Below are 23,273 nucleotides of genomic sequence, written 5' to 3' on the forward strand. Positions count from 1 at the left end.
TCTACTGTTAAACTCTCATCAAACAGTTTTGATGAGTCAGAACTCAAGACTGCAGCAAATTATATGAGAACAGATCATTGAAGTTGGACAAGTAAAATTTGTTCATACACGCTGAGTTCAGTGAGCTCTAAGAATGATAACATATTGCACTGCAAAAGCTCCTATACATTTGGAGCAAATGTGTAGGGAGTTCATGAGACGATAATGCATTCGAACAACGAACACAACAGCATGAAGTCAATGTATAAAAAAGCATGATCTCTTTTTACATAGAAATAGCCTAAGATATACATAAACAGGATATATGTCTGGCAACAATGCTACTCTATTCATCATATACACCACAGAATAACCAACTTGAACAATAATCAGGACCATAAATGTCACACTTTATTTCGCAACCGTCGCCTCTTTAGTCTGATAAAGAGACCAAACACCATGAAATGCACAAAACCTGCTTGAGGACACCATTTAGCGGGTTTGATGACTGTTGGTTGGCTTGGTTGATGGAGATGATTTGGCCTTTGCAAAGTCAACCAAGTCTTTAAAGAGTATGTCCTCAGGTTTGGCTTGTTGAGCTGATGGTGACGAGTCCGGACCACCCACTTGTTGCTGATTATGTTGCAGACCCAAGCCAGCATTTCCTTGATTCAAAGAGAAGTTCTGGTTTTGAGCTGTCAATCCATCATAAAGTCCTACCGACTCCCCATCAGATAAACCATGCTTCTCCTGATAAAAGAACTGCTGTCTTTGGCCATATTTTGATGGGGGTGGTGGTAATACACCGGAAGCTGGGGATTCCCGAAGAATCGTTGGAAGATGCACTTCACTAGATTTTTCTGCTTGAATAGGCTCATCATACCTGGGTAGCCCAGAGGACTTCGAAGATGGAGCTGAATCAGAAAAGAGTGGGGAAGGTGGAGACAATGATGGTGGCAAAGGTGAGTTGAGAGGAGCATCTGATGGTTGCTCCGATCTGAAAACATCACCACTTAGATAGTCGACTGTGCTTGCCTCTCTACCAATTGGCCTCGACGGTGGAGGTGGTGGAAGAAGAGGGCTTGGGATTTTGCCACTAGAAGATTTGCTGCTCTGCCCTGTTGCACTATCCCTTGAAGTCCTGTAACAATGTTCAAAGACGATATAATCATACTAGGTATGCATATCAATTTAAAGCATATTTGCTACCGTTTGTAGGATGTCAACCAATATTTTTGCCATCAAAACAAGGTCCAACACTATCTAGAGAACAACTAATTTGGAAGAACAAGGACAAACTCCAGCAGTCAACTTTTTTTTTTTACATATAGCACTAATTTGTCTAATATCAAGAAAATGCATCAGGAAAAGTTCAATGAAGAAAAGACTGATACCCATCTTTGCTTTCACTCTTATTTTTTTATTTAATAAGGCTGAAGAGGATGGTTCTCTCCTTGCACAGAAAACATAGTTTGGAATTTGTTTGTAGGTGAAGGAACAACTAATAGAAGCATTCAAATCCACATGAATTGCTTGATTAAATAATTCACATCCAAGTCCATAAAGCTTGACCTCCGGAAGACTTGAGATTGGGGTCAGCACAGTTTCTCACACAAATTCAACACCCAACTAACACCCCAACTCAACACATTGCACACTAACTATTTATATCTGCATCATGAGAGCCCAAGAGACAAAACTATGAAAGCTCTTACAAGATCTTGTATTATCACAGTTTTGATGATTCACAAATGGAGATATTGAGTTTCTTTAGGCACCACTTTAAAACCATCCAAAATTAGAGATCAGTCAGTAAATGTGTCATCAGAAATAAAATTTAGTCACTATTTCTTAATCTTATTAGACTTTGAGCTTGTAATTTGCGATCAGATTGCCTCTAATATGTTTAATTTGATAACTCCTAAGGTATCAATTGGTTGACAAAGATAAGATATTACAAATCTATATTGGTTTGTCCATCGGCTAATTTGGCTTTGCTTTAAAATCTTAACCTCCTTACAGAACTTCAAATTACACCAAGATGCTCAAGCTAGAAAATTAATCCAATCTGCTCAAGGAAATAACAAAGTTTCCATCACTGTGCTAAAAGAACAGTTGAGGTTTGACATGTGAGAAGTAAACAGGCACCATTATAGGCATAAGCAAATATGAGCTTTTGCATTTTTGCATTATGGAGATATATCAATAGCCTTCCAGCATGACCAGTATCCAAAGCCATGCCAGTCGGCACATCTGTGTGTCACCAGCATAGGCCAAGAATTGGACGGATCATACATATGTGGGCATGTGTTATTCTTTACCATTCAACATCACAATCTTTGGGTCAGAGTATTTCATCTTATCTTCTTCAAGAGCATCAATATCAAAACATGAAGATCAATGGAAGGCAGTCAAATTAACAAACATTTCTCCATATATTTATCATCTCTAATTGGTACTACCATGTGGAAGAATAGAAATGACTCCAAATTCAACAATCACTTCATCCAACCATCCTCCTTGTGGAGGAAAGTTTTACCCCTCTTTAATGATAGTCCTCCCACGGTTATAAAAGACTCACCCTCTTCTTCACTATCTCACCCTCGGCTAATTACCCTATCCAATCCCATTTGTTTAAGGGATTTGACAGGATCTTCTTTTGTGATGGTTCATTTTCTAATTCCTCTTTGTTTGTAGGTTTTCTAGTTCAAGGACTCCCAAGGCTTAATTCTCTTTGCTGGAAGCAGAAGGCATCGTGCAACCAATCCTCTACAGGCTGAATGTTGGGCAATTTGGGATAGACTCACACAAGCCAAACATAAGAAGCTTCAATTTTTCTTCGTCAAAAGAGACTCACTTGAACTGGTATTTATTCTCGATCATCCTCACCCGACTCCTTGGTTTTTAAGAAGTCTTTGCAAAGATATGTCATTGCTAGCCCAGGAAACTAATGTGTTGAGTTGGCTACACATCAATAAGTATCTTAATATTGTTGCACACTCTTTTGCTAACATAGCAAGAAATTCTTGTAATCCTCAACAACATGAGGAAAACTTTGTACCTTGGGAGGCTCCTGTATCCTCGATTTGATTAAATAAATTTTCTTTAAAATAAATGATTAGGGGACCCCCCTTGTAAGATGAGACAAAGAGTATTTAAACTAACACCTATTTTTTCCTCGTAAGCAGGTTAGTTTTGAGGTAAACCAGTAATATAAGGATCATATGAGTGGGAAATTACAACAAAGAAAATCTTCAATACTAATTCCTAGAAGCTGAAGCAACAAATAAAATTTTGTATGCTAACAGCAACCAAAAGAAAAAACACCTTTAGCAGTATAGGTGTGACACCACATACACCATTCTTTACTTTTTATAGATTATAGAAAACTAAATAAAACAATAGACATAAAAAGAGAATAGGGAACCCTCATGTATGGTACCTGAGAGACAACTGGGAGAACTCATCCTCAAACTCATCATCCTCATGATTTACATTAACAAGAGGTACAGCTGAAGCAAGTGGAGCTTCATGACTTGGTGCAGTTCCCTTCAAGATATCATCATGTCGTTGAAGTACACGCTGAAGTTCATCATTCAGAGCCAGACCCTGGCAAAGAAGCTCTTCGTCTCTGTAGCATTCAACAAAGTGAAGAAAAAAATAATCAGTATGTAAATTTCAACTCAATGATACTTTACAGCTTACCAAAAATTTGGACCATACCCAGTAGTATTTACTAGAAGCATGACACGCTTTTTATAAGAATGGCACTGCTCAACAAGGTCAAGTACAACTTCTTGTTTTAAGTCCTGTCATATGAGGCACAAGTAGCTACGACATTAAAAAGGATGTTAGAATCAATGATGTATTGACCTGCAATGCTCTGACTTCCGGTGGATACTTTACAGGCAAAAGATTAAGCTGTCACGAAGAAAGCGGGATGCATTTCGACAAGATAATTTTGAACTACAACTCATTTAATCCTGCCAATTACATCTTACACACATCAGGGCACATGTTTGGCATGCAACAGTTTCTGATAAGAAATGTAACTTGAGTTACAAGAAATGTAAGCATATGAAGTGACGTGACATGGATACTTTACTATGTCAAATTTGCTGCAATGTACAAGTTGTAGTCAACTTATGTACAGAGGTATATTGTATAATAAACGTTCTAATTATAAGGTAGCTATAGAAGACATTTTGGTGATCATATACTATAACTGATCAATAACATTCTCTATTGCTAAAGTAATAGAGATGAACACAGGAAATGAACCTCCACTAAGATCATTAAAAAAAAAAAGAAAAGCTACATGATGTTCTAGATCACAGATCCCATTTGGAACATTATTATGAAACTTAACAATTACTCCAATATCATTATAAGCATGTTTGTCAGTTAGTTTCTAACAGCAATTCCATCTTTATATCATAAAAATGTAACAGAAATTGAAGTGACCTACAGCACAGAATGTGGATGCAAGGCACCCTTTCCTAACTCCTGTTTGAATTGCTATTCCCAAACATTTTAAGCTCCTTAATATGCAAACTAAAGTCTGGACTCAGTCATTTGAAGAATTAAAGATGTCCTTGCTAAGACTCCAACCATAGATTGAAGGGATCTCTTTTCTAGGCCTTAGATGCAAATTAGATTCTCTTTTATAAAGACAGACCAATGCAACTTTACCAACTCCATAATTCCTTATAATTTGTTCAACTTGGTAAGCAACTTTAAAGCTTCTACCACTCGCTTGTCTCAGTGTTGCAGTCACAAACTCACAATTATGAATGTTTGATCCAACAGCACCCAAAGATATGCGTGAAAAGAGGGTCAATGCCATTCCAAGTGACCAAGTGGAACCAAAGTTCCAAGTTTCAAAATCTGCCAAGTGCATAAATAGGAGCGATCTATATCATCTCATGATCTGAACAAACATGAAACGGTTTAGTTGATTGTACATAATATATTTCCACTGAACCCTATGGTCATTATCTAAAAGCAATAAAAGAAAATTTTCCCCTAAAGTCATATTTTCTAAAAGCAATAAAATAAAAGTTTCTACCTCTCGGTTCTTGGGATCCAGTGCATTGAGCATCTCAAATAACACATCTGCTATTCCTTGAGCATTCTGAATATCTTGCAAGCTGAATTAAGACAATTGATTGCTATTAGAATCTGAAATACGACTTTCATAAATATGTGGAAAGCTATTAAATTTATTACTTAAAAATGAAACTGTCCATCAAAATATGAGTAAGAATTATTAATGATTTATAATTCATGTACAAATTTTAAGTAACATATAAGTACATTGCAGACTCAGCTATCTTTGGCAGGAATGATCCATTCTCTAATTAGTACGCACATGCATATCTTTGCCTTTATTTGCATTCAACATTAATAAACTTCATTTTCCACCAAAAAAGCCAGGTTACCTCAGACTAGTTCCTACACAAACAATAACAACACAGCCAAAGTTCCCAACTATTTAGGGATGGTTACATGGTTCCCCTCCTGTAAAATTCATCTGAGTGATAAAACTTGACTGAATCAGTTCCCTTAACCACACCAAAGCATTATGCTTCCACCAGAAACTTCCGATTTAGTTTCTTGTTATTATGATACCCAAAGAAATCTCTATTCAAAGGCCATAACTCATAATCACACATCAAATCCCTCAGAATTCTGTTTAGGACCTTGGTGAATACAACAGAAAGGATTAAAAAAGTTGGCATACTAATCCATATCTAAACCAAACAAACTTAACCTCTTCAAATGGGTACATCACCAAATAAAAAGTAAATGAGGGGACATTCTATCCAAATGCCCCTTCAACACACCTTATGCTTCTTCTAGAAAAGCAACATAAACCAGCAAAATATCTACACACTCAAAATTTATATGGTCATGCTATTCCTCAATAGCCAATGACTCCAATAGTACAAGTATTTACTTGTCATGATATACTTCATATCATCTTAAGTTTTATCTTGATGCAGTCCTCTTAAAAATAAATGATTATTTACATTCCACTTTCCACTTTAAAACAACAGCCAACTTTACAACTAGTCGCACGCATGATGTATGCATTTGTAATCACCAGAGTTGTATGCAAGATTGTACGTTTGATCTATCATTATTAAATAGGAAATAAATGTTTGGCACTTAGTAGTTGAAAACTTGAAATCATGAGTTATGAAGTCAATAATGTTTTGCAATATCCTCATCATGTCTAAAGTCTAAACAGCAAAAAAGTTAAATGACAAAAAATTGGATAGACAAAGGGAACTAATATGTTAAAAAAGGTAAAACAGTGATCATTAGCTGGCCACTAAACACATATAGGTGCATAAACAGATCAAATATCACTATGTGCATATTAAAAAAAAGAATAAAGCAAGAACCTGAGAGCAGCAACATCAGACTGAAGTGAAGCTTCTAAAGCAGCATTTTCATCTGCTGATGTAGCAGGTTGATGCACTATCGGGTGTGTTTGTGGGGGGGTAAAGAGTGGTGAAGTATTTTCAGTACGGGGTGGGAACTCAACTCCAGCAACCTGTCCAAAAAAAATGAACAAATCTTCCAAAATTATTCTTTGATGAATAACTATATAACTAACATGGACACAAGATTTAATCGCACCATGAAATGCAAGCAACAAGCACAAAATAAGCAAATCATAGGTTACACAAATATTTGCTAGCAAGCAGATGTCAAAATATCAAGAACAAATAATGTCTATAATTCCTAAGCAAAAGGAAACAGTCGAAATTACTTATGTAACAAAAAATTTAGTTACCAATACAAAGGAGAAATTCAGAAAATATCTGCCTTTAAGAAAGCCAAACTCTAAAATAAAACAGAAGATCTAAAACATGCAAAGCATGTGCATCTATCAACCTATTTCACAGGTACAGGAGATACATTAATTCTGGTAGCTCCAACAACCATGCAAAATTGTACTATTGTAGGTCAATAGATAACACATCAACAAAATATCACATGAGTATAACAGTATATCAAGATGAAAAAGAGCAACGAGAAGTTCATTGTAAAATTATCAGAGCCCCAAAAAATACTAAGTGTCATTTATATGTTTAGACTAGCACTTAAATGAATTCCCTCGAGATCTTTGGCGAAATAAAGCGAAACTTAAGCAGGACAGCAAACAAATCACGCAACCTTGTAGGGAATGGCCACATCTATCAAGGTGAAAAAGAAAGTACCCTAAGTTCTTGGTATGCAGCATGGTATTGAGGATATCTCCCTCCTGATCCACCAAAAGCATCTTGCCATGCATCTATCAGAACTAATATCTTTTCTCTTACATTCAAATCTGGCTGCAAATAAGATTTAGGAAACAAAAAGAATATTAGAAAACAAATAAGAAGATGTCAAATGCAACTTACAAGATGTGCTATGAGAAGTGATACTTACTTTTTTCTTCACTATTTTAACCATTTCATGTAAGATATCCCGCTCAACAATTTGTTGGTGAACATTGTCTCCACAATTTTTGCTTAGAGTTTCTAGCACCTAGTTAGCAACACCATTTTCCAGACCGTAATATTATTATTCAAGACAGAATACCATCTAAAATATAAATATGAATACTTTTCTATGAGAAGCCAACTAAACCAATAAAGAAGAATAATCCGTTAGAGAGTTTAGTTTACCCCAAGGGCCCTGCTTCATTGTGTCAGTGAGCATACCAAAGTATAAATGCAAAAATTTAATTTATATAAGCTGCAGAATCTGTTCTGACATCTATTCTTACATGGATAAAACCCTTGCACACAACACATCAGTATTACATCCACTTGCTAGAGATGCTAGAGAAAAGCATGCACAGCCAGAGTAAGCCTTGTGGATATAACAAATCTTCCATGTGATCCTAGAGTAAAAATTGCATAACATGGTCAAGTTGAACTAGGGCAGTCAAATGTAAGAGGCGCTCGCCAATGTGGAGTACGGGGAGGACCAATGTTCACAGTCTACAGCAGAGAGGATGTTTTCATACTCAAATCTTGGTCATTCCAGTTGAATAACCTTACTGTGGTTCAAGGCCCTTGTCTTGAGTCGTTCATTTAAACCAATTGCTGTAGGTTGAAGTTGACAGGGCCCTATTGTATATACATAAAACTTAGAACAGCATTTGGAGTTCTCTACTGTGACAACAGCAAAGACAAGAAATATTGACATAATGCTTCTAAAGAAGATGAGAAAAATAAAGACAATTTTCTTTTTCAGATTTTTCTTTTAAACTCAGTACATGCTGACGTACCAACACTTGGTATATACCAGTAACATACCAGCCCGGTATAGTATCAACCTGAGCCCTAACCGATACTCGAAATTGTGAACCTTGTTAGCAACTCATGAATTACTTAAAGATTGATATGAACAACTGAAATCTAACCTTTTGAAGGTATACCAAGTTCTAAGTGAAGGAGAAGAGCATGTGCTTACAAAAAGTGCCAGAAGTTGAACTTTTGGGTTCTTGCTTCCTAGACGCTTTTTGAGTACTTTCAGTGCATCCTTTGCCTGTCTGCTCGTGAGAAGAAATATTATTAGATGAAGTTTCAGTAAAGGACAATAAAAATATTTTACTACTATGAAGCAACTAACATTCTTTAGAAGTTAGGACACAAGAAAATAAAGCACATCGAAATCAGAAAATTCCTTAGCGAATTGGTTAAGTGGATAAGGATTTCCTCCCTAAATGATTATCGATATCCCCAGGAATAGTCAGTTGCATCACTCTTGACATCAATGAAACAGTAAATCTGGTGACAAATCTGCATACTTCAAGATGCAATACCCACATGAAGTGGTTGATGGTGGGATTATATATTGGTGGAAAACATAAAGTACCATCAAAGAAACTGTTCTCAACATTTTGTTTAGTGTTTAGTATCACGTCCAGCAAGTTCATATGTCTGTTTCATGATTTCTAGCTTATCATTTAAAAGGAGCCACACTTTCTTCTTGGAATTCAAGGTGCCCCAGATAAGGACAATGCTGAATTTAGCAGATAGAATAATTCAAGGGTACATATCAAATAAGGCCCATGTGTCTTTGGGCATAGAAAAACTTGGATCCAACAACCGATAAAGATTATAGCCAGATAATGCCCACAACAAACATACAGTTCATGTAAGAGAAGTATAGGTCCATAAACTAATACGTTCAGTTTCACATCTTTGGTAATTTTACAGAAGTGCCTACAGAAAAGTCCGAACAATTAGATGCAATTGGGGTGGAACCCCAAAAACCTACTTCTATGGTTACCAGGTAGGGGAAAAAAAGGAACCATCTTTACCAAGTTGCTCATCATTTGACAGTACTCCCTACAGTACTCGAATCTCTATGCCAAATTAAACAAATGTCAACACCCTGCAAACTAGATCTACCAAACTAAACAACAAGTCAAGAACTTTACCCGGGATCCATACTGATAATGTCGCATAACTCGATGTTGATCGCCCAATCCGGGCCGATCAACATATCGCTCGTCGCCCGTTCCGCACACGCCGCAGCGGCAGCCATCGAAACGTCCTACAAATCGAACACATCCATCAAATCTAAATCGAACCCTCAAAATCATCTCTTGTTTTTTTTTCCAAAATTATACTTTTCTCCTTCAGAGAAAGCACCAGACCGGATCAAAACCCACATAAGACCGAAGCACCCAAAGATTCACAGAATTCCAGGGGACATCGGATCAGTACGTGACATGAACGGGCAGAAATCAGAGGCTGCCAAGGCCAAAGGGTTTACCTTTACGCCAAAGGAGACGAAGAGGGCGCGGCGCCGAAGAAGCTCTTATTCAGATTCTTATCTTGGGGAAGGGATTATGGAAGAAAGCGAGGCGGATTAGCTCATCAAAGAGCCGACTTTGATAAAAATAAAGAGAAGTGGAAAGAAGAAGAAGTCGTCGTGGGAGTTGGAAGCCGTTCAAAGATGTGACACAGAAAATGGCAAACACGCCTTTATTTCTCCCTTTCTTTTGCTTGTTATTTTAGAAACCATCTCGTATTAAATATTACTAAAATAATATTCTACATTCCAAATTACACTTAATTACCAATAATTAATACTATAATGTCTATAAGTTTTGGTTTTGTAGGTATACATATGTATATGGTAAATCCAAAATCATCAACCCTCCAGTTTTGACTGTGTAATGGACCAATATTACCCAATCTAATTTTGGTTGCATGACAATGAGATTTTTGGGGATTCGGTGCTAAGTCTTCCCTTCCATGGCTATTATTAACCATCGGGCAATCTACTTTTAGTTACATGACTCATTGGTAATCTACTTTAAATCGAACTAAGGATGCTTCTTGGATCTATTTATATATTGGATATTCAACTAAGATTGGAGCCAGGATTTTGTGTGGATCCGTCTCTTTGGATCCATTATTGCCATAGGATCAAACCAAGGAATCATATGTTTCCTTGATGATGCATTGAGTTCGGCTCGATCTGACTCGATTTTGTGAGTTGTAAAGTGTGATCGATTTAACGGAGTTTAAAGTAAGAAAAGACTTGAATTAATTTGATGAAAATATTATCGATAATCTAAGTTTGAAGTTAATATGACCAAATGTTTCGATCTGCAACTAACAATAAGACACCTTACATTTTCCACATCCAGCAAAGAAATGCTTCGAAGGTAAGTCAATGCCTTCGAGGTGAATGCACACAAAGGTGCAAATAAGTCCAAAGAAGATGAGCATGGTCTCAATCTTTTCTAACACGTTTTCTCTTTCTTGGCTGTCATTGTCTTGTAGTTTGTCTTTTGTTTCTCCTCTTCATAGATCTTTCAATGTTTCTCCTTTCTTTGTTGTAATTATATATTAGTTTATCTTTGATTTCCCCCTTCTCTAAGATCTTTTTCTTGGCTGTAACTGTCTTATCCAAGCTGCAATTTCAACTCTACAATCAGGAAGAGACTGAACTCCATGTTTCATTTGAGTGCCAAAATTAATTGTCTATGGGAATCAGATCCACCATAGACAATTACTACAAGCAAAAATGAGGTGTATCACTGTTTAGGTCAGAAGTAGATGCCATAGGCTGTCCATGAACATCATGCAGCAGTTGATTTTCCATCAAACATAAACTGTTTCTGAAGACTGTAAATGCCAATTCATATATGAACTACACTTGATGGGCTTACAAATTGTTGACACTTAGTTTCAGCATGTTACTGATCTGGTCATCCAAGATTTGGACGAACTGGGAGATACTTCGAGATCTGGTTATCAGTAAACAGCAGAAGTGAGTGCATACTTGACATGGCAATCCTTCATTCCGTCGTCTCCGATGTAAACGAAGAAGCAGTAATGTTCTTTGTTTGTGCCTCGAATGATAAGGATGTGGAATACAGCTGCTACCCGAGTGGAAGGCACACTTTCCTTCGATAACCATATGGTGAATTGGAGCTGCTGCGATCACAAGGAGCTCAACTAAGGTTCAGTTCCAGGAGTGCAGCCTGTGCCGAAGCCACCACCATCTGATCCTACTGGGAATGGCAGCTCCACCCAGTGCTTGACCGAACAAGGTGAAGGTACCCAGAAAAGCCTGAACGCAGAAAGTGGAACATCTCACAAACATGGATATTGCAAGCGGTGGCAGCTCCTCCCTCTTCTTCTCTCTGAGAACCCACAATGAAGCTAGCACACTAGGCCAAGACTCGGTGCCACCATTCCCACCACAGGTGCTCTGCGTGCAGGCGAGGTTGCATCACGTCTGCGTCACCGGAGAAAGGAGAGCTCTTATGTCTGGCTTGCCATCCACTAAAAGAGGTGGTGCTTTTTCCTCTCCATGAGGGCTTCGTTCCTTCTTGTCTAGTTTTAATGAAGCAGTATATCTCCCGGTGAAACCAGCAGCACGGGCGGTGGAGCACCGAGCTGCATCCTTCGGCAATCATTGCTGGGTTTAAGAGGCGAGGCACAAAGCAAGCGGGAGCGGCAGCCCGCAGCCATAGACGGGGGCACATACTTTCTCTATAGGTGCATATTTTATCCATGGCTTCTTCTTCAAGTGATGTTCTCGTACTTTGCCACCATGTCATGGAGTTGGAGGCTATCATTCTGGTTACAGTGAAGAAGAGAAGTGCCGTGGTGGAGAGGGGTGACGTACAGAATTGGGTGGCATGACATGGGGCATATGTTCTCTCTTTAAGGACAAGTTGGCCAAAACTCACCATTAAGGTATCAGAAAATGTGTTAGGAACACGGTGGATGCATGTAACCCAAACCACAAAAGATTCCAGCACACAAACTTCGACAGCACACATCCTTTTCCCAGGTGAGCTCATGTATGAAAGGAGCATACCAAGCTGGATTTCATTAATCTCAAGGAAGTGGAAGGTATAGACAGACACTTATCAGAAGGTTCTTCGGAAAGGCCTCGGTGCATCCAGCAGTCATCTTCATTATAACCACATGGTCTGTGTCGAAGCACACACAAAAGACTGATGCTACGATGATTTCACTGTTAACACTACGAAACTTGGAAAGCGGCAAGTGGCATGATGGGGAGATGAATGGATCAGAAGGCCACCTTGAGGAGATGAATGGATCAGCAAGTTGGACACTGTCCTTTTCGTATTGCCTTCTACTCTCCGGTACGAATATGACCGTCCCAACCATTACCACTTCTCTGTACTGAGCCGTCCAAAGAACATGAGGAAAAAGAGATCCTTCAAAATAAGTTAAGAGAGCATTAGATTAGCCTTGTTTTGCTGTTTGTTTATATGAAACGACTTTACTGCAACCATTCATTGGATTTCTCGATTAAGCTTTGGCCTATACTCTTCCGTTCATAGGACAAGTCGTCTCGACAAGATGTTGCTATCACTCATCTCTGTGTCGTTGATAGAACACTGTATTGCTGTAGCTTTATAGTGACATAAAATCTATGCATAATAATAACTCTAATATTCCCATGTTGCTGCACTTCCGCACTGCGCTCGTGCCCTTCTTGACTTGCCTGCGTCACGGGCTATAAATGTGGACCTTTTACTGCGTATCTCCATTCTCTCTCTGGTGCTGTTGTCCTGCGAAAGCATGGGAGAAGGGAGCAACCTACCACCTGGTTTCCAGTTCTTCCCCTCCGACGAAGAGCTGGTCGTCCATTTCCTCCGTCCCAAGGCCGCGCACCTTCCTTGCTATCCCGACATCATCCCCACGATCGATCTCCACCACTGCGACCCGTGGGACCTCGATGGTCAGCAAACTCCCCTGCAAGTCTAGTAGTTTTCTTGTTGCTGCATGCAGTTAATATAAGACGCATCTCTCGCTCTTTCTCTCTTGTGGACTGTGCCTGAAGGTAAAGCTCTTCAAGGAGGAAACCGCCATTGGTACTTCTTCACCCGCAGAAGCCAGAACAGGGCAACAGCTAATGGATACTGGCATGCTGTCAGCACCGACGAGACCGTGACTAGCAATCACACGCCTGTTGGTATAAAGAAGACTCTCAGGTACTATCTTGGCGAAGCTCCTGAGGGCATCAAGACCAATTGGTTGATGCACGAGTACCATCTACCCGACGCTGGTCTTGGTAGTAGCAGCAGCAGCAATGGTGGCAGCACCAGCAGCAGCAACAGTGGCAGAAGGAAGAGAGGAGGTCAACCGACAAGAACAGTAAGTGCATGTTTCAGCTCAACCAGCACAAGAAAACTCTCTAATCCCTTCGCTGAGCCCCACTGATTCCGATCCGGTGACACGATCACCACGCAGGAATCGAACAAATGGGTCGTTTGCCGAGTTCATGAGTCGGCCGGGGGTTCGCAGTCGAGCTTCCACGATGACGGGTCAGAGCTTTCCTGCCTGGATGAGGTGTTCTTGTCCTTGGATGATCTTGATGACATAAGCTTGCCAAACTGAGGCCTCATCTGCAGGTCCAGTCGAAGAGTAATTCTCTAACAGTGTAATTAAGATCCCTCGGTGCTCTTCTCATGTTCATCCTCAATAAGTAAACTAGGCTAAGTCAAGCGAGCTGTATGCTGTCCTTATTGCAATATACTTAGGTCCAAGTAGACTTTTGGTATATATATATATATATATATATATATATATATATATATAGTGGCTGTGGAGCAGCCATGCATATTGATTTCTTTTTGCCCTGTGATGTCCTTTTTCTGTGTATTTAATGATCATAGTGGCTTTCTTCTGCCACAAAGCAAAGTACTTTTGCTTCTTTTTGCCATAAGAAGATGGGTGGAGCGTGGGGAAGAACACTTAACAGCAAAGAGAATCAATAATAAAATATATGCTTACAATAATAAATATAAAATTTACATGATTCAATATTCTTAAATTATTCACTATATGATAATAATAATAATAATAATAAATATCTCTCTTTCTTTAAATTAAACAAAGTCTAAGTTGATAACAACACATGCGATTAAGTTGATGATAACAACAAAACGAGTAAATCAATTTGATCGGTTCCATGTCGAATTCTCTCTCTCCTTTAGCCCGATGTCACCACCCAACCCTAGCATAAGGTCACCTCAGCTATAGGTTGCCGAAAGCACCGAGCAGAGCTTCCTTGAGCTCGAACCTCTCGAAAATGGGTGCTCGGACCCACCGAGCTCTTACAAGCCGGATGTCTTCATCGATGGGAAGGATATCGATGCAATCCTAACACCAACTTACGTGCCATCCAATAACTGCTGGCAAAGCGTATGCAATTCTTGGTGAAGTCTTATAATCCATCTGAATGATGGAGATGTGTGCCAAACCCCTCAGAGGTGGAGTTCCAACCACAACACCTCACATCATTCCCATGCACTGCCCATGCCATCTTTGCTTAATGATCCTGTGACAATTGAGCTCTACTCATCCCCACTTCACCAAACATTTGTTCTTATTTCATAGATAGCTCCTCCTCAACTTCCCTTCCAAACCCATCGAGTGGTGCTCCTTGATGCATGAGCTTACTCAAAAATCCCCAAGCATGTGCTGTGTGGCGTGTTACGCAAAACCATGCACTTTTGCTCTCTTGTCGACGACGATCATGAGAGCCATCGGTTGACAATGAAGGAAGTGGGGCTTTATTTGGGTTGCATTGGAAATGCATCATCATCTACCTTTTCAGCTTGGCTAATGATGGTTATGATGTGGATTAAGCGAGGCATGAGAGTGATAATTAGCGGGCCATGCTCTTCCTTGGAGAGAATCTTATGGCCATGCTCATCATTAGATCGAATGTGCACATAAAAGAAGACAAGGGTTGGGAAGTTGACTCGACATTTGGATTTCGACCTAACTTACCCATAAAGTTGGAAACAATCCTTTTTTACTCGGTAATCTATTGTCGTAGAAAATAAGACTCGCATTTTCCTATTGTGGTTGTAGATTTTGTCCTACTTAAATGGGTTAAGGTAAACCTATCTCTAATATCCATTTTTTATAATCTATATTCAATTTGAAATATTATTAATAGTGATTTAAATAGATCATATATTTAAAAAAAATCCAATGATTAATCGAAAGGTTTTGCATTAAATGTGGATATCTACTACTCAAAATCCTCTTTTTTTTATGGTGAGATTAATCTAAACTACTTAACTCAGCATGTGGCTCGCATGAAGAGATGCATGTTAGCTAATAAATCTCATCTATTTATCATCATCCAAGTAATTAAATGATACGTATGCCTCCCTCATCATCGGACTCCGTACGCTGAGTTCACTTGTAGCACGAATCACAGGGTGATGGGCGTTGTTTGATGCGGCTCCCGTGTCTGGGCCGAGCGATGCTTCACGCAATAACTCGAGCTACCGAGACTCGCATGTGGGGGGCCCTTTGATCGATAACCAATAGGAGGTGGTCTTCTCGACCTCCGTCGCTGGGATGAGACACACGAGCCACGCTCGTCCTTTTACACGTCCATCCCCGTCTACTTCGACTACTTGCGTCGGGGGACGCTTTGGTATTTTCACGCCAGGGAGGGGCTTTTGTGAAAAATTATTGAACTCCATTTAATCCTATTATTAATGTCCCATTTTTACTCCCTCGAATTAGACTTGAAATGGCATATTACGGATCTCGCCCCAAAGACGTGGCTAGCAACCACACCAACGAAGACATGGAGCCTCGAGACTGAGATGGAGTACCACCTCGGACTAGGGACGACAACTGTCCCCTTCCGTGCCATCTGGAGCTACACGAGCTAGCATAATGTCATCAAGGGCCGCTCCATAAAGCTTGAGATGGTGTCGCGAGATGCTGCTCCGCACAAACCAATCGACGGTCGCCCGAAGGTACAAACGGGTCGCTCGAGGAGTCGATCACTGTAAGCATATCGCATATGACCGACCCTCGGGCGCTAAAATAAAAGCCCTAAGCTAGCATCTAGCAAAGAGGGAAACCCCTCCCGACCTAGGCCAGTGTGCAAGGACCTGGCTGCAACAAAGCAGAACGTCCGTCCCCATTGAAGAGACGCATCAGGATCGGACCTCGAGCTCAACTCGACCCGACGAAGGCCCGATCACCAGGACGATCCTGAACATTGGCAATCGGACCGAGCCGTGCTGACTCCTGCGTAAGGGTTCACCAACAAGACCGAACCATTTCGATCTTCTCAAATTGTAAGCATTATAAATCGTTAGATATTAGCATTATGCATACGGAACAAAGATTTCCTGGAAATGTTATATATGTTGTTTCCCCTAAAACTAAAAAGAAATCATTACAGCAAGCATTTGCCACAAACTTTCAATAACAAAAAGGTTCTTGGATTCAAGAGGTCATCCCAACGCCCAGAAAGTCTATGAAAGGAACGTTCTTCCTTCTATCAGTCTTCTCATTCATGGCTCTATGATCGATGGACATGTCAGAATCGTCCCCATGTCCGACCATTTCGCATGCGTTTACTTCATGACAGCAATCACTCTCGGAGGAGCAGTTACCGGAATCCAGAGGAGCTGCCTTCTTGTACTTGGCATCCTCCTCGCATGCCACGAGACTCCAGCGAGGTAGATGACGATAACGGCGAGGTGGCTGGTCATGGAGCTGTGAACTCCTCCTATAAACACTAGAACTACGTTTAGGATTAGGGTATGTTTGCGGCAACAAATGGATGCTTGAGAGCTCGACGTCGGATAGGATTTGGAACCGTTGCAGGGGTCTCTTCCTCACGAGCTTTGATCTTTCTCTGTGACGGCGAGCCACGATGACATGCCAATGGTTCTTCACCGCGTTGTCTGTCCTCCCGGGAAAGAGCCGTGCGATCAGCGCCCACTGGTTTCCATGAACTTGTTGAGCCACAACCAGCCTCTCTTCCTCTTGTTCTGTGAATGGCCTTTTGTTGATCCTCGGGTCAAGCTGGTTAAACCACCTCAATCTGCAGCTCTTACCTGCAGAAGATGAAAGCAACAGCATCCATTTCTTAGGAAGCAAGACAGGAGGAACAGACAAAGCATACATAGAGTGATCATTCGGTATGAACAGCAGTGCATCATGGAGACAGAATCACCGGAAACTGCACCTGATCTCCCCTTCAGCTTCTCAGCAATCGAGTTCCAGTTGCGAGGTCCAAACTCTTCCACGAGCTGCCGCAGCTTCTCGTCTTCACCAGGCCTCCAGTGCCCACGCCGGCACGCCTTTGTGCCACCGGATCCTGCTGACGCCGAAGATGTCGATTCCATAACTCCTATCCACACAAAAGTCCGACGAAGACAGGCGCTGGGAGACGAGAACAGGGAATGTAAAAGGGAGGAAGAGAGGATAAGCGAGTTGAGTTGGCTTAGGGTTCGGATGCCGAGTCCTTTTTGTTAGCTCTGCACGACAAGGAGAGGTAGTATTATATCACTGCAGCCATCACCCTTACAGTTGCGTGTTCATCACTTTCTTCCTGTAAACTTGCATCAAACCTAACATACACATCCTTTTCTGTAACTTCCTCGACAATACTCTTTCCCGCATCACGATTCATAGAACTTTACATGCTAAAGCACAATAATGAAATGATATCTCTTGTTGTTTGGTAGGAATAGGTGCCGCCATATGGTAATAATCAAGTCCAAGCAACGACAAGATCGGATAGTAGACAATAATTTAAATGACTAGTTCGTTGGCGGATAATAATAGTCTCAAAGATGGCAAGCGGTCTCTTCATCAACTCACCAAGAACCCTAATCTGCTTCCGCCACGCACGCCAAAGCAGTCTTTCTCCGGAGGTCAAAAAAGCTTCATGATCTCACTTGGCAGAAACTAAGCCGATGTCGTTCCTCTCCGCATCAGTCAAACAGCAAACAGAATCCATCAAGTAATTCCAACTCCGACGTATCAATCGCGATTACTTGAAGCATGATAAGTAGCAACCGGGAAAAAATCAACCCTAAAAGTTAGCACAAGCCCAGAAAATTCATACCAGGTGGGAATTTATGATGGAATCTGACTGAAACAAACACGCATGCGCTTAGAAAAGTCTCAAAAAGGAACAGTTAGATTCTTCATGAAACTTTGTCGAGGAGTTCATCCCTGCCTTCTCGAAAGGACACTAGAAAATGATGCACGTGGCAAAAGTACGAGAAGCATATCTCAGATTCAACGTTATCCGTGGTCGACGAGATTAAAGTTAGGTTTGCATGGTCAACATGGCAACGCCATGGCCATACGTTTCTGGTGCTTCAATTCAATTTGCCAAAGTGGTTTAGTCCACGTCAATCATTTAAGCTCAGCATGCATTGTTTGACCAGCCACGCAATCCCTCGTTTAATCCATCAGGGTTTAAGTTCTTCTATGACAGCCATAACATAACGAAAGTTATCAAGGAGGTGCTTAGTCAAAGTAGATATATCCACCGGTCATCACGTAGGAAGCGACGTGAGAAAAGCTAATATCGTCGGCAACAACAAGTCGCTTCCACATTGATGGCAACGACAGGGATTACTCAAACAAGGTTGTGGTACCTAATCCCATTCATAGATGTTGTGATGCACCCATACCAAGAAAGAGTCTTCAACCTCGTTGACTGAGTATATCCCAAGCTTTTACTTGAGATCAACAATCTAAACATGCAGATTATATAAACCTGCTCTAAGAATCATCATTATCAAAGTCACAATCACACAAAAAGGGAAGAGTTATTAGAGTATAACAGATTCATGCTTCAGAAGAGTGCCTACACCTGTTTCATCCTGCATTTGGACATCTTTGTTGCATCTTTCCTTTCACCACATCAAAATGCATTACTTTACCCTCTCTCATTGAGTCATCAAGTAATAAAGTTTGAGAGTAGCTTTCGCTAAGCAGACGTGCAAGATTGTGGTTCACTCCAACTCGAAGTTTAACATCTGGCGCAAAGGATGCAACTTCTTATCTGCTTTAAGCTCCATTATCTCGAGAGGGATGAACATAAGAAGAAACCAATATGATTTGAGCAGAAATATTGTGTTGGGAGAGCCAATCAACATGAATCCAAGTTAAGGTATCAAGTGCATGAACAGATGCAGAGAATGGGTCCTTTAAGTGCCAACCTTTTTTTGTGCTCTGGCTATCATTTGTATTCTCTGAAATTGTTCCTCTCATTCAAAAAGTGTTTTTCACATTGATTGATCTTCCAATAAATGCTATCTGATGTGATCTAACTTTCTAGGGCCTATAGATAGTGGTTCCTTGCTCCGCTTTTCATCTTCATATCTGCTGCCACAAATATTAATACAAACATCATGATAGCGTTGGTCGAAAAATTGCATGTCCACGTCGTTTTGTGATCACAAGAAAAATAAGAGTTTAGGTCCACTCATGCAAAGGACATCATGCCAAACAAATACACTGGTGTTTCAAGTTCGACTCTGGTACTGACGAAGAAATGAAGAGCAGGATTGACAATGAGATTTACTACTCTTGTGCTCTAGCTGATATATGTATACTGTTAGAGTTAGCTCCAGAAAATTTACGTGGTTCAATCAATTAACATTGATCTACATCCACGAACATCAGATTTACGTGGTTCAGTCAATTAACATTGACCTACGAACGAAAGATGAGTAAATCACTACTATAAAAGAGACTATTATAAATGCCTTAGGAAGATGTTCCTAGGCCATAAAACACCCGAAAATACTAAATAAGAAAAACCTTAACTATAAGCCCAAACTATTGAACTAAGTATAGACTTAAACCCAAAGCAAAGACTTAGGTTTTTCTTGTGGTGCCTCTTGTGGTGCATATGACTTCAAAGCCCAAACCCTTATTTATAGTTCCAATAGGAGATAACAAGCCTAGTTTTCCCGATGTGGGACTATGGGACTTGCCAAACTAACAAATCTCCACCTTGGCATTTCTCAACAAAACTTGCTCCACTTTCTTCATAAAAACCCAACGGGCAATCACCAACAATAAACATCAATCAAGTCCAAGCACTGCTTGAACTTGTAAATCGGAAGAGGCTTCACAAGCATATCAGCTGGATTGTCCTTCATATGAATTTTCTGAACAAGGACTTTCCCCCAGCAATGGTATCTCATTTGCATCCAACAATTTTTTTACCCGAAGGCGGCACCACAAGATCCCAAGTTCTATTCCGATGGAGAGATTCAATTTCTTCATTCATCGCGATCAACCACTTAGCGGAATTATCACAAGAAACTGCATCTGAGTAAGAAGTAGACTCACCAACTTCACTTGTTTCTTCTGCAACAGACAAAGCATATGCAACCAAATTTGCATATCTTTGTGGTGGTCGAATGTCTCTTTGTGATCTATCCTTGGCTATGGAATATTGCTCTTCCTCTGGATCAACTGCGTCAGTAGACTCCAGACCATCTACTAGCATTCTTTGAATAGAAGAGTTCGACTGAAAAGAATCAGAACTACCAATCTCAAGCTCCACCTGCTTCTGCGCACTATCATTTGTACAACTAGTATATTCCTCTTTAGAAGATAACATAGATAATTCATCAAAAGTAACATCTTTACTGATTACAAATTTTGGGGATTTGGAATTAGAACACCATAATCTGTATCCTTTCACCCCAGAAGCATACCTAAGGAAAATGCATTTTTTAGCTCGAGGCTCTAATTTTCCTTCATTTATATACATGTATGCTGGACACCTACCTGACCAAACTTCCTCCGGAGTTTTAAAGTTAAGTGCTGTAGACGGAGCGCGGTTGACAACGTAATAGGTCATATTAATTGCCTCTACCCAAAAGTCTTTTGTCAACCCTGCATTTGAGATCATACACCTTGCTCTCTTCAAAAGTGTTATGTTCATACGTTCGGCCACATCATTTTACTGAGGCGTCATCCTAACAGTGCAATGTCGAACGATTCCTTCATTTTTGCAAAATTCATTAAAGTCACCTTCACAAAACTCAATGTCATTATCTGTTCGAAGCCGCTTAATCTGTTTACCTATTTGCTTCTCAATCAAAGCCTTCTATTGTTTAAATGTTAGAAAAACATCATATTTATGCTTCAAAAAATAAACCCAAACTTTCCTGGAATAATCATCAATGAAAGTCAACATATACCTGGCACCACCCTTATACTGAACATGAGCTGGACCCCAAAGGTCTGAATGAATATAGTCAAGAGTACCTTTCATTTTGTGAACTGCCGGAGAATTGAAGCTGACTCTTTTCTGCTTTCCAAAAACGCAGTGTTCACAAAAATCCAGTGGCCCAGTACTTTGTTCGTAAAGTAGACCTCTTTTGCTCAATATGCTCAAACCTTTTTCACTCATATGACCCAAACGCATATGCCATAATTTGGTGATGTCCAAATCAGACAATGATGATGACGAGACTGCAACTGATCCTGTGACAATAGTTCCCTGCAAAATATATGAGCTATCAGACCTACAAGCTTTCATAACAACAAGGGCATTTCTAGAAACTTTCATAACTCCACCTTCAGCTGTGTATTTACACCCAAGAGCCTCTAGGGTGCCTAAAAAGATGAGATTTTTTTTTAAATCAAGAACATTTCTAACATTAGTGAGCGTCCTCACAATACCATCATACATTTTAATTCGAATTGTTCCTCTACCAACAACATCACACTGCATTATTGTCCATCAAAACAATTCCACCATTACAAGATTCATAAGTGAAAAACAAATCTCTATTAGGACACATGTGATAAGAACAACCAGAATCTAAAATCCATTCATTTTTAGACATCGTCCTGTTATCAATAGCATAGAAAATATTTCCAACATTCTCATCAGCCGCTACACTAGCTTCAGCAGATTCAATAGTTTTCTCAACAAAATTTTCCTTTTGTTTTAATTTATTTTTCAATTTAAAGCAATCAAATTTAATGTGCCCTATTTTATGACAATATCTGCACTCCAAATTTCTATGTCTAGATTTAGATCTACTACTGTCAAATTCTCTTTTATCTGTTCTCCCCCTAACAGCCAGACCTTTAGCCTGATTCTCTCTACTTTCCCCAGTGATATCTCTGTCTATCTACTCATTAGATTTTAGTGCAGATTTAATTTCCTGATACGAAATTGTTTCTTTTCCATAAATCATAGTATCACGGAAATGCTTAAAAGATTGGGGAAGAGAACACAAAAGTAACAGGGCCTTATCCTCATCATCAATTTTTGCATCTATATTCTCCAAATCCATAACCAAAGAATCAAACTTATCAAGATGTGAGAGTATAGATGTACCTTCAATCATCCGAAGCATATACAAACTCTACTTTAAGTAGAGACAATTCTCTATTGTTCTCTTCATATACAAGGCTTTAAGCTTGTCCCACATTCTCTTAGCCGTAGTCTCCATAGCTACCTCCCGTAAAACCTCGTCAGAGAGATTTAGAATAATGTTGGATCGAGCCTTCTTATCCATATCCGCAAGATCTTCCTTTGACGTGTCATCTGGAATGTTCTCAGCCCCTTGTAGTGCTAAATCAACTCCGTCTTGAACCAAAATGACCTCCATCTTAAGTTGCCACATGCCGAAGTTGACATTTCTGTCGAATTTCTCGACAATGATCTTTGATATTATCATTATTGCCAAAAGATCCCGAAACCAGGCTCTGATACTAGTTTGTTAAAGCTAGCCCTAGGAAATTTATCAAAGGGTAATTTTGGCAACCCGACAAAGACAATAAAGCAGAAAGAATAAAAGCGATAAGAACACCAGATTTATATGGACCTTGACCTTTCTCTGCAGTCCAAGAAGCACACCAGCTGCCCACGGCTTGATGAGCCTAACAGCCGACTGTAAATGATGGGACACATATTTAGCTTTTTGACCTCTTGAAGGAAAATACAAATACTTCGAAAGCCTA

General features: G+C 39.9%; 3 protein-coding genes across 5 annotated transcripts; 1 reads left to right on the forward strand and 2 right to left on the reverse strand.

Moving 5' to 3' along the window:
- Positions 1-220: 220 nt before the first annotated feature.
- Positions 221-9,959, reverse strand: LOC135582798 (TOM1-like protein 4). 3 transcript variants are annotated; one of them, XM_065128425.1, is made up of 10 exons: positions 9,766-9,959; positions 9,428-9,543; positions 8,455-8,533; positions 7,423-7,521; positions 7,212-7,325; positions 6,390-6,541; positions 5,048-5,129; positions 3,703-3,788; positions 3,422-3,610; positions 221-1,120 (listed from the first exon to the last, which is right to left on the reverse strand). In XM_065128425.1, exons 2-10 carry the CDS (start codon positions 9,532-9,534, stop codon positions 472-474), a joined length of 1,557 nt encoding a protein of 518 aa, XP_064984497.1. In that variant the 5' UTR covers positions 9,535-9,543; positions 9,766-9,959; the 3' UTR covers positions 221-471. The 3 variants fall into 3 exon arrangements, with proteins under 3 accessions (XP_064984497.1, XP_064984498.1, XP_009421175.2); XM_065128426.1 differs by having other exon boundaries at positions 9,647-9,771; XM_009422900.3 differs by lacking the exon at positions 9,766-9,959 and adding an exon at positions 9,620-9,643.
- A 3,096-nt stretch (positions 9,960-13,055) lies between these two features.
- On the forward strand, positions 13,056-14,032 carry LOC104000765 (NAC domain-containing protein 104). The gene is made up of 3 exons (XM_009422897.3): positions 13,056-13,227; positions 13,330-13,643; positions 13,740-14,032. The coding sequence occupies exons 1-3, from the start codon at positions 13,068-13,070 to the stop codon at positions 13,884-13,886; spliced, it is 621 nt and encodes a 206-aa protein (XP_009421172.2). The 5' UTR covers positions 13,056-13,067; the 3' UTR covers positions 13,887-14,032.
- A 2,596-nt stretch (positions 14,033-16,628) lies between these two features.
- On the reverse strand, positions 16,629-17,802 carry LOC135624223 (transcription factor CSA-like). The gene is made up of 2 exons (XM_065127641.1): positions 17,503-17,802; positions 16,629-17,371 (listed from the first exon to the last, which is right to left on the reverse strand). Exons 1-2 carry the CDS (start codon positions 17,660-17,662, stop codon positions 16,755-16,757), a joined length of 777 nt encoding a protein of 258 aa, XP_064983713.1. The 5' UTR covers positions 17,663-17,802; the 3' UTR covers positions 16,629-16,754.
- Positions 17,803-23,273: the final 5,471 nt, after the last annotated feature.

The sequence above is a fragment of the Musa acuminata genome, chromosome BXJ2-10 (assembly GCF_036884655.1).
Source record: "Musa acuminata AAA Group cultivar baxijiao chromosome BXJ2-10, Cavendish_Baxijiao_AAA, whole genome shotgun sequence".
NCBI classification, from domain to species: Eukaryota; Viridiplantae; Streptophyta; class Magnoliopsida; order Zingiberales; family Musaceae; genus Musa; species Musa acuminata.

Bases quoted from the DNA above. Each gene is read 5' to 3' on its own strand.
- LOC135582798 (XM_065128425.1), bottom strand. From the start codon at position 9,534: ATGGCTGCCGCTGCGGCGTGTGCGGAACGGGCGACGAGCGATATGTTG. The intron at 7,326-7,422 runs GTAAGTATCACT...TCTTATTTGCAG, and splicing joins TTAAAATAGTGAAGAAAAAA to CCAGATTTGAATGTAAGAGA. The intron at 3,789-5,047 runs GTAGAAACTTTT...CTCATATGACAG, and splicing joins TGGATCCCAAGAACCGAGAG to GACTTAAAACAAGAAGTTGT.
- LOC104000765 (XM_009422897.3), top strand. From the start codon at position 13,068: ATGGGAGAAGGGAGCAACCTACCACCTGGTTTCCAGTTCTTCCCCTCC. The intron at 13,228-13,329 runs GTCAGCAAACTC...CTGTGCCTGAAG, and splicing joins CGACCCGTGGGACCTCGATG to GTAAAGCTCTTCAAGGAGGA. The intron at 13,644-13,739 runs GTAAGTGCATGT...ATCACCACGCAG, and splicing joins GAGGTCAACCGACAAGAACA to GAATCGAACAAATGGGTCGT.
- LOC135624223 (XM_065127641.1), bottom strand. From the start codon at position 17,662: ATGGAATCGACATCTTCGGCGTCAGCAGGATCCGGTGGCACAAAGGCG. The intron at 17,372-17,502 runs GTGCAGTTTCCG...CATCTTCTGCAG, and splicing joins GAAGCTGAAGGGGAGATCAG to GTAAGAGCTGCAGATTGAGG.